General features: G+C 39.1%; 3 protein-coding genes across 3 annotated transcripts; all 3 read left to right on the top strand.

Moving 5' to 3' along the window:
* Positions 1–2,329: 2,329 nt before the first annotated feature.
* MELLADRAFT_77398 (uncharacterized protein) lies at positions 2,330–4,179 on the top strand (the record flags this gene model as incomplete). Its single annotated transcript, XM_007408324.1, has 2 exons — positions 2,330–2,569; positions 3,360–4,179. A coding segment is annotated over one exon (678 nt), but the record flags the coding sequence as incomplete, so codon positions are not given.
* A 1,987-nt stretch (positions 4,180–6,166) lies between these two features.
* MELLADRAFT_71489 (uncharacterized protein) lies at positions 6,167–7,137 on the top strand (the record flags this gene model as incomplete). Its single annotated transcript, XM_007408325.1, has 1 exon — positions 6,167–7,137. One exon carries the CDS (start codon positions 6,191–6,193, stop codon positions 6,659–6,661), a length of 471 nt encoding a protein of 156 aa, XP_007408387.1.
* Positions 7,138–10,741: 3,604 nt separating this feature from the next.
* On the top strand, positions 10,742–11,491 carry MELLADRAFT_71490 (uncharacterized protein; the record flags this gene model as incomplete). Its single annotated transcript, XM_007408326.1, has 1 exon — positions 10,742–11,491. The coding sequence occupies one exon, from the start codon at positions 10,798–10,800 to the stop codon at positions 11,044–11,046; it is 249 nt and encodes an 82-aa protein (XP_007408388.1).

Genomic DNA, 11,491 nt, shown 5'->3' on the forward strand with positions numbered 1-11,491 from the left:
TAGTATGCCACCACCGTCCTACTACACACCTTGTCAAAAACAATACCTTGGCCACTCTGTGAGCACCACGTCAATGGCCTGTTACAGATACACTTGGAAACAACGAGGAGACATAGGACGTGACAATGAATCAACCATCACCTTGGATTTTAGTGATTTCCTTTTGTGTTCTGTTCTTTTATCCTTTTCTTTAACTTTTCTGTTCTATTTCCTTTTTTTTCTTTTTTTGTTTTCTTTTCTTACAGCTGTTTGCATAAAAAATGCCGTCGCCCTTTTTTATTTTTTTATTTTTTCAAAGTTGCACTAAAAATTACCAACGTAGATTCTACATAAGAGCTGTGGTAGGCTGTACTCGACTTTCTCAAGGGTGCAAAGTTTGCCAAAGATCCTGAAAGATCACAAGTATTGCTGCCTTTGTATCCAAAATGCACAAGCTTCCTCAACCTTTGGTATGGTTGCAACCAAAGATCAGCATCACAATGGACAACCCGGCACCAATAGGGCATGAAAGCGTTTTGAGCTTCATTCTGAAGCACTTCTAACCCCTCTGGCTAGACTTTGCATCCCGCCTCAAGACCACAATGTCCAACTGGCGCGCTCACATTACCCCACCGTGAGTAATCCAAATCGGGGAGGGTAGAAGGTGTGTATGTAATCGGAGAGGGGTGAAGACAAGTCAAAAGGTGGGACGAGATCAAAAAAGGGGATCTGCACATATGTCATACAACCTTTAAAATTCAGCACATCATGATCAACTACAGTTGCTCTTTATGTAGAACTATGTTGGTAATTTTTAGTGCAACTTAAAAAAAATAAAAAATAAAAAAGGGCGACGGCATTTTTTATGCAAACAGCTGTACTTCCGTTTTGCGTTTGAATTCTTTTACAAAATAGTCATGAAGTTTTGATGTACTTGGTTTTTTTTCTCACCTTTGCTTTTCTCGGGACGAGTTATGGTCAGTTCAAGGGCGTGTCATGCCGTTTTTTCCTTTTTTTTGTCCTTTCTCTCTCTGTGTGTGTTTTCTATTTTTCTCTTTTTGGTTTCAGGAGGATAATCATTTCTTCTAGGAAGGGAGGGTGTAAGGAGTACACAGCAGATCATGGCTTAGGGGGTACATTATGGGTTTAGGCAATTGTTGTATACATTCTATCCTCCACGCCGAACTCCAAACAGTCCTTACTCTTTCGAGATCCTCATTCGGGACTGTTAGGTGAGCTCAGCACGTTTTCTCTTTGTTTTCCCTTTGGGGGTTTTTCTTCTTGTTTGTTGGTGTGTCGCTGACTCTTTCGAGAGCCTCATTTGGGACTGTTTGGAGTTAGACTCTTTGAAATATAAACCGAAGTCCCAAGTACTTGCTCCTCGAGAGAGTCGTGCCAGAGAGAATCAAGTCTTTTAGTGAAGGTCCACAAAGACCTTACAGTATCCCTCTGGTGTTGGTATGCAAGATCGTTTTCTTGATCAAAATCCTGTTAAAGGATTCATCTTGCAGCCGCGCGAATAGCCTGTACATACCCATGTACCCACGATGTGTTGAGGTTGAGTTGCAGGTCATTCCAGAGCTGCGGCGGCAAGCCAGCCTGCTGGTCAGCACGATCGATGAAGCTGTCTTGAATGGCCGATCAGATGATTTCTTATGATGTTTAATTGACTGAGTTTCAATACGTAGCCAAGATTAAAATCAGAGAAAACCCAATCCGAGAAGAGTTTGAAAGTCTTGTTGGTAAGTCTGAGAATAGATAAAAGTAAGTTCAGATTAAAATCAAGATATCTCTTGGACGCAAAATTGAAATTTTGAAGTTGAACTAAATTGTAGTCAATCTTTAATGAAGGTATGTATGTATAGCCTTTAGGTCGTCAAGATCACCCAGAACTTAAAAAGGAAAGAAGAATGGGAAAGAGATGATGTATAGGATTGAATTGATCAGTTTAGGGTATGGTCGGTATGGTACCAATTAAAATTCAAAGGAATTGTAAAGAATGATGTTTTTGATTCGATTAACCATTTTTGAAATTTAAATTGATTTGAATTGGTTCTAGAAGTACAATTGATTTTGATTTTGATTTTGACTTTGACTATCTTGGTTCAAAACAAACTTGGATTGGATTTTGAGATTTAAAATCAAGTTGATTATCATTTTCGTCAATAAATTCATTTGATCATTCCCTTTTTCGATAATAACACTAACCAATCCCATTATTAATAATCAACCTTGTGGAATTCTATACCCTCATTAATCATCTTCATCTTCCCTCTTCCCTCTTCATCATCAACATCACCATCATGGCATTCACTCATTTCGAAAATCTTCATCCGATCTTACCACCTCTCAAACCAACTGCAAGCTCTCAACCTTCACCTTCACTTTCAAATTACTCTTCACCTTCACTTTCGAATCGAAAACCTCCAATCTCTCTACCTGGTCAAGGTTCTCAAAATCGGGTTAAACAAACTGCTGCTCTCTTTGAGCGTGTGGCTTCTAATGGTTCGAATCTGTCTTCTCTTTCATATACTCCCAATCGTCTTCCGGATGACCGTAGGAGTCAATTCGATCGTAGACACAGTTCTCAGTCAGTTTTCCTTTCTCTTGACTCTCTTCAATTTCAATTTCTTCTTTTCCTTTTCTCCTTGCATGGCCATACACTTGAATTTCATATTCATCACTCATCTTTCACAATACCGCCTTGTCAACTGCCTGGGCCATAACTTTTCTGATGGGCCTCAGACTGATTCCGGTCAATTGATCTATCTTATTAACAAGTCCTTTTCACTCGAATGAGAACATTCTTTGATTACTTCTCCTATCCATCATCTTTCCTACATCCTTCCACTTTTGTCAGAGAAAATTCCATACCCTCGTGTACTGGTTGATCAGACCAGAATCCACCCAAAATTCAACTGGTCCATATCGCCGTGCCAGTGGTGAGTTTCATTGCAGATCAGAACTGGTTTGTGTATGAAACCTCTGGTTGATCACCACTAGTCTCCTACAATTAAGCTTACTTCACATTAGGAGTGAAAGGTTATTTTGCCTGTTCAGGTGTTTTTTACACATCACGAGTCCACGACTTTTGCCCTTGCTTCCCTTGCAGGGATGATGTTTTAACCGTTCAGCCTCTATCACATAATCTCAATATCCCATAACAAAACAATCTCTAAGATCTTCCAAACCCTCAACTTTATCTTGATACATTTTTCTCAACTCTCCTTCATCATCAACATCATGTCCAACATCATCTCTCCTGTGGTTTCTCATACTGATGATGATTTGACTTATACCCCTCTCTTTGCTTCCATTCAATCCTCAAATCGATCTCCTCTCGCCTCTTCTCAATTCAACACACATTCTTCAAATCACAGGCCATCCAGTCACCTTTCTTCTTCAAGAACATCTTATACTCCCGAACATTGCTCTGATTATCCTTCATTACCCAATCTTTCCACCTCACCGGACCTTCAAGGCACACCGGATTCTCCAAAACTCGACTCGGACTTCCGACAGATGCTCTCCTTTCCGAGTCGATCAACTCTCGAACCATGTCCTACAACGTCATTAGCATCATTTCCTGAGTCTGAAACTCCCGCGGCTTCACAAGATTCTGGAAAGAAGTTTCGTGCAGCACTCGACTTGCCTTATCCGATACCATCACTCATCGATGATTTTGCTCAGCAGACTATGAATGATTCATTGCCTCAACCGGAACTCAATCGTACTCTAGATGAGCCACGCTCCGATTCCGATTCCACCACCACATCTCACATGCAAAACTCTTCCAATGGGACATTTTCAATCAATGGTTCTGATAACCCTTCAGCCAACAAACCTAAAGATCTCGACCCGACCACAGAAAACCTTATTCGACCCGATCAACCTGTCATTGAGGATATCTTTCTAGAACAAGAGCCGAAATCACTAGTCGAAGCTGTTATGGACTCTTCACCTCTTGATGCTAAATTTGAGCTATCATCACCTATCCCATTAGATACACCTAAACGCTCTCAACATGAACTACCATCGAAACTTGACACCAACCTCTCCTCTTCATCTCAATCGCCTCACTCTAGCCCTGACATCATTCAATCGCCTTTTGATTCGATCAGTGTTTTGGCTACTAGTGCCAGGATGACCGAGGTAGGAATGATGATTCAAGAAGTAGCATTGGCACTATTTGAAGTTCAGGTAAATACAATGGGTGATGTGGTCTATCATATGATTCTTGACTAAACTCTCGTCTTTCTTGTTTTCTTAGGAACTACGTCATTCTAACGCATTCAACAGTGACTCCCGAACAAGAGGACACAATCCCAACGAAGGAAGTCCATCTGTTACTACTAGTACACAGGTATCTGCTCAATCTGCGAGGACTAGCGCAATGAGAACAGCTGGGGCATCTGCCTTAACACCGGTGGATCGTGCATTAATGAAACTGGATAAAAAAGTAGAAGAAACTACTGTTGAAGTGGCACATCTAGAAGACCTTTTAACTCCATTCAAAGATATACGAAGTGCAGAAGAGGTTGATTTTCTGAAGCAAAAGTATAATGGTTTGATGTCTGATTGGAGCAAGATTCAAAAAGATACAGAATTACTTCGAGATGAATTAAAAGAAGACAAATGGTTGGTTGTCTTCCGAACGGTTAGCACTCAAGCGGAGGAAATGATGGAAAGCTTAGAAAAGGTTTTGACAGCGTCTCAAGAGTTTATGTGGGACTTTAAGAAACAGTGTTGTTCTCCTGATCATACTCGTCGTCACAAAAGAGCAAGTCGTCATTCTAGAAGCAGTGATGGATCTGAAGTGGAAGTCTTATGTGACTCATCTTCACTTGTCATGGCCCCTGAAGCTGTTCAAGACCTCTTGGATCGATACTTGGTACTTTGCAAGAACTTTGTCGCCAAAAAGAAGCACTATGTAAGATGATGATTCGATCCTGCTCTCGCACATGAACACCCACTGACTCTTTCGTTTCGCAAATCTATCCAGGTTCCCTCATGCGAGCGTGTTCTCACCACACTTGTCAAGGGCATTGAGAACCGTAGCACTAAAAATGGTGAAGTCTTGAGAAGGTATGCTGATATGCGAACGCGATTCCAAAACATTCAGCAACGGATCATTCAAACAGATGCCGAACTGAGTCGAACGGAGACTGTGTTGCGACAAACAATTGAGTCCGATGGACAACCTCCTGCAGAGCTATCGGATGTACCAGCTTCTCCAGTGGCCATGTCAAACTACACTCCCAAGTCTAACGCCAGTTCCACTCGAACATCCCGGGCCTTCAATTCTGTTACACAATACCTCACTCCAAGTTCCCCTCAGTTTCTCTCAAAGCACTCTCCTACCGCTCTATCACCTTTCAAAAAGCTTGCCTCCAAGATCACTACAAGCAAAAGCCGACCTTTCACTCCAAGTGTAGCGCCCAGTCTAGCGTCTTCGCAAGGTGGTCAGGCCAGTTCGAGTCGAGTTCCATCCAATCCCACCTATCCTCATTCATCTACCTCGGGCTCTGCACCACGCGACTTACGTCGTGTGCGCAGTATACTCCATCCAAGAAGCAGCCATATCTCCTCCGACCTTGGTGCAACTACACCTTCTTATCAAACCCGCGTCCAACATCCGTTCCGCTCAGCGCCAGCCACTAAGCAAGAAAAACCTAGATGGAACATCTCCTTGAAGCGAATGGAGGACCCGCCAGAGTCTCTAGACACTCCTATAAGGCGATCAACGGCTACTCCTGTCCCTGGTCGCGCCTCATCACGCTGCCCATCACGCTTTTCACACATGCCACCTAGTAATTCGATTACTTGGGCATCTTCTTCGGGTGGGGTTCGCCTGAACCATCGAGTTGGTAGTATGCCTCCCGAGGCTTCCTTTGCGCATAGCTACGCACGGCCTGGTTCAGCGGCTGGACGGAGTGATTGCTCAGCTCTCACATCTATGTCAATGGCCTGCAGACCTCGCCCACCGTCTCGGAACACTCGGATACCTGCTCCAGTGTGGGATGCGATCATAAGTCAACCGACTGGTGAACTCTCTTCCTCATCAAGTTATCCACGAGGGCATCGCGCAGGACCACCTTCTCGATGTGAAACGCCTGGTGGGACCTCACGTTTACCACGACCTACCTCTCGATGTGCAACGCCTGGGTTCGGAAGACACACTACTCCTAAGACGTTGTTGACACCGTCTTCGATGGGTTCAGGTCCAGGACCATTTAGTCCTACTTATAGTGATATAGCCAAACTTCCAACGCATCCAAGTCGACGACAATCAACCGAATCACAAGGTAACTTTAGAAGAGAAGACCGAATGATGAAACGAGTGATATATGATCATAATCCATATGATCCATTAGATCGAATGGTATGGAAGATAGTCACTGAACAAATGGTAGATATCGGATTAAGAAGAATTGATCCACCATTATCTAGAAATGCAGAAAAAGTGAAAAGTTCAGGAGGAGGGATTGGAGATCAAGCAAGATATCGATTTATATTTTTATTGAAAGATGAATGTCAAGAAAAAGAAAGTAAACCGATGATGTGTAAGTTGGTTCTTAAACATAGAGGTCAACATGAGGAAAAAGTTGTGGTTAGGAACTCGGGAGGTTGGCAAGAATTGGAAATGTATTTGTTGGATGAACAGGAAAAGGTTTTGAGATGATGCACTTTCAAGTGTGTTGATGGTTTTTTTTGATTTGTAAATATATATTTCTTTTTCGAAAGCAAACAAAAGATGAAAAAGATGCTTTGTTTGTGTATATATACAAGATGATTTTTCTTTTTTTTGAATTGTTTTCTTCGTTTTTATTTGATTTTTCTTTTTTTAAAAAAATCACAACCTTGATTCTTCTTTCACTTACTCTTTCTGTTATTTTCTAACTTTTTTGATTTTGATTTTGATTTCTATTTATTTTGATCTTGATAAACAAGAAATCAAAAAAATCAAAAAACATGTTGTATACCATTTATCTTTTTTTTTATTATCTTTTTTTTATGATCAAATGTAAGAAGGACACACTTGAAAAAATTTTCTTTATATAAATCGTTTTGGTTTTTTTTTCTCTTTTGGATTTATTTTTGTACGTACATGAATTGATTTGATTTGATTTTAGAAATATATAATACGATTTAAACGATAAGAAAAGAAATTTGATTGATTTATGATTTGAGGAAATAGAGGTCTTTTGAGAATCATTATGTTTTGTTTCATAAATAAATATGAGGAAATCATTTTTTTCGTATATTTGTAAGAGTGAAGAATACTTTATGTATTCAAGAATTGAGGGTTTTGAAAGGTTTTTTATGACTTGGTATAACTTCTTGGGAGTATGTGTACTTCTTAAAAGGCATCAAATGAAACTAGGGCGCAGTAGGAGAAGGCTTCTCCCTGGAGAACGAGTGTGCACTTTTGTTTTCTTTTTGGAAATCAACCCCAATTCTTCAAGGTTTTGGCTACATATTAAGCGCTTAAATGTTTCTCAGATCCCGCCTCTTCCCGCCTTGAAAGTTTGGCCTTAGTTTGTTGGAAAGATTGGTGCATGTAGCCTTCAGGTGTACAGTTACGGTACTCAAAGCAAGTATGTACGCGTACATACTTTTTGCTACATAGTTTTTTTTGGCGGGGAAAACGACAAACTTAATAAAGTCCCTCGCCAAAGGCCCGAGCCCCAGCGAGGGACTTACCCCATAAACTGGAATCCTGGCGTGAGAAGTAGCCTGTATTGGCTCAAAAAACGCTACTTTGAATTCTTTGATTTGTTCCTAAATAAACAGGTCTCGGAGGTAAATAAAAGGATGATGGCAAATATTCATTACATATGAGCCAATTGCAAGCTTCCCCAAATCTGGTCTGGAACTTGGGCTACTAGGGAATCAAAAATGGGTCTGTTTTCAATTTTCAGCAGCGGCGAGCCGGCTCAAAGCCTGTATTTCTCAGAAAGCGGTCAAAATAATTGATCTTCAACTACTCAAAAAGATAACTTCCCAGAAAGATAGAAAGGAGTTTGCAATTGGTACATATGTAATGGTCCCTTGCCATTTTCTTCTTTCTTTGTTGCAAGACATGTTTGTTGAGAGAGAAAAAAAACAAACAGATGTAGAGAATTTGGAGCAAATACAGCTCACTTCTCACGCCAGGATTCCAGTTTATGGGGTAAGTCCCTCGCTGGGGCTCGGGCCTTTTCGGCGAGGGACTTTGTTAAGTTTGGGAAAACGAGTCCAAAAGTATATTCGTTTTATTTTCCCCGCCAAAAAAAAGTATATACGACAACTATATACGTGTAACTATGTAGCTTTGAGTACCGTAAGTGTGTACTAGTGTGAGAAATGAAGTGGGGTTGTGAATGAAAGAAATCAATTGGTTTTTTAGTATGTTTGTATGAGAAATATATATTGTACAGTCAATTGCACAAAGCTTGGAAAGAATTCCGCGCCAATTTGCTCAAGTTTGGCGGGCAATGTAAAATAGTGAAAAGCTTTTGGTTTGATTGAATGGATTTGATTTGAGAAAGAAGGCAAGTTGGATTGTTCAAATGAGAAAATGTTCAAATGTGGATATGTAAGATTTAGGTACCAAACTGTAGTTTGATTTACGTCATTTGATTTAATTTGTAGTTTAAGTTTTCTTTTTTTTTTTATATTTATAAATCGCGTCCTTCGTGTTGAATGAAGTTTTTTTTTTAAAAAAGGAATTGTAAAAGCAACTGGAAGTTAATTTTGATTTTGTTGTTGACCGATTTAAGTAGAAAATCAAATTCCTTTCATTTAAAGACTACTATACTATCTATCTATCTATATCATCCTTTCTTTTTCATCATCACCATCCTAGGAATCAAAATTATCAACTTTCATCTAAATCAGAAACAGAACAATCAGAAACCGAAACAGAAACAGAAAGAGAAGAACATCCACCGAAAGAGATGGAGAATTCATTAAATTTAAATTCGATTGAGACTGAATCTTCTCTTAAACCCGAATCAATTCCACTTCCTTCTTCACCAATTTCAAACAACTCATTCAATTCTTATTCATCACCTACTTCTTCTTCTTCTTCTTCTTCTTCTAATCAATCTATCAAATTAAACACTACCACTTCTCATGATCTGCCAAACTCAAATCAGTTTACAAAATCAGACTTTGTAAACAAACTTCAATCTTTAAGACAAAAAGAAAAAGATATAGATGATGATCGATTATCTTCATTTGATTTTTCTAATCATTCACTTCAGTCGACTCCTACTGATGAATCTTATACTTTTCATCAATCTACTACCATTGATTTGTTTCAAGAATTGAAAAATCGTCATAAACCTACTGTAAGCTTCTCAATCTTCTCATCTTCATGATTGGTTTTGATGTTTCTAATTCTGTATTTTGTTCTTTTAGCCACCCGAATTAGAACCTACCAGTAATAGCAATTCAAGTTCAAATGCTTTACTCTCTCCACCTATCGTTCTTGAGGGTTCGTTACTTGGACCAGATGAGATTACCAATCTATCATCTAATCTATTAGACTCACATCCATCATCTTCAAGTGAACAAGCAAGTTATGATTCCGAAACTGATACGTTGGCCAGTAAGCAAGACATATCACCACGACCTTCATCAAAACTCAATGAATTCCATGGAACAGAACCCGAACCGGAAACGAATGAGAGTGCAAGAAACGAAGTGATTGGAAAATTAGCAACAGATCTAGCAGAACAGATTGATAAATATGATAAACTTTCATACGATTTCGGAATGCTTAGAGCCACCCATGCTAGTTTACAATCGGTGGCGATCGATACAGCAGACGAATTGGCTTGTTTACGTGAACATACTAAGTTGCTTTTGAATGGTCATAATTTTGAAGAATGTGATCAGTTTAAAGTAGAAACTGAAAATACTTTACAACACTTGAATCAAGAACTTATTCTCACGCGTCGTACGATTTGTCGTTTACATCTTCAATTGTATCCTTCTCAATCACCTTCTACTGTTCGTCTCATGCTTTCGAGTTTCCTGGATTATCTGTTTTTGTTTTATCTGATCTTTGGTTTTGTTTTGGGATGGGGTTTTATAGGTTGGTGGCGAATCGATCAAATCACTTGTTTCGGATCATCCATCGGCTATGATCGATCGACAAACGCCTGATCTTGGTGAATCTAATCAAAGTCAAAGTGATTGCATGACACCTTCATCTATCACTTCATCCATTCCCACTCCTGGATCTCCTAGTTTACCTGATGATACCAATCCAGTGGAAGAATGTCCAGTTGATTGTCAAGCAGTTGAAAGCCTTCGTGCTAGAGTGTCTACTTTAGAAGCGCAATTAGCAGAATGGTAAGTCATTAGTCCAAGTTTCATCTTTTTCCTGAAAAAGTTTTTTTTTTGAAAGATTGATGACATTTCTTTTGAATGTGTTGATGTTTTAGTCAAGAAGCTCGACTTGTTTCTGAAACTACCCTTGCAGCATTCAAACAAACCATGGACCCAAGCTTAATGAAAAAGATGATATCAGAACCCAAACCAAGCACTCCACGATGGGGTTTAAACCTATTATTACATAGACAAGCATCCGTTCCAATCCCGATCAATCCAAGCACCGATCCAGTTTCATCAAACCAAAGTACACCCATCTTAGCAGCTGGATCCACTCATCATCATCATGAAGTCTCACATACACCTAGCTTTAGTTTCTCTACTCCTTGGAGTCGTCGTAAAAGTTTAGTAGACTCGTCTCAAACTTCACCTTCTTCATTTCGGATTGGAAAATTGTTTGGTAGTTTGGTTTCACCTTCACAACCGATTAGTAAGATGATCGAAACTGATCAACCACCGATTCCGGATGTCAATCATGGTGATGGAGAAGAGGATATCAAAGTAACAGTGAAGGATGATCAGGAGCTTGAACTTGAACATGGTACTCCTACTAATAATCTTGATTTGATGGGTACTGATTTAATTGAGAATGAGAAAAAAGTTTGTTTGAAGGATACTAATGTTCAGGTTAATGATCAGGAAGGGTTTGGAAGAGGTCGACCTACTTTAGAAATCCAATGTTAGAGTAATTGATTGGTTGAATTTCTTTGGGGGGGAAAAAGAAATGGATTCGGAATTTGGATTGTTTTTTTACATGATGATGTGTTTCTTGTTGTGTGTTTTTTTTTGTATTGGATTTGTTGTTTTTCTTTCTTTTCTTTTTTTAGAAGGTCTTGAGGATTTGTAATTTCAAAATTGGCTTTTTTTCTTGATTATACATTCCTTCTTTTTTGATTTGATCATTCTTTTTTTTTCTTTTTTTGATGAACTTAGATCTCTTTTTCATATATATACTCATTCTTTCTTTCTCTCTCTTGGTTTGATTTCACTTACAATTTTTTTTCTTTCTTTCTTTTTTGTTTTTATGAAACTTTTTTTTCTTTCTTTTATGAAACCATTTTTTTGTTTTTATGAAGATTATTTTTTAACTTGTTTTCTTTAAAAAAAAACTGTAATACAGTTTTCAACC

Source organism: Melampsora larici-populina (assembly GCF_000204055.1).
Source record: "Melampsora larici-populina 98AG31 unplaced genomic scaffold MELLAscaffold_12, whole genome shotgun sequence".
In the NCBI taxonomy this organism is placed as follows: Eukaryota; Fungi; Basidiomycota; class Pucciniomycetes; order Pucciniales; family Melampsoraceae; genus Melampsora; species Melampsora laricis-populina.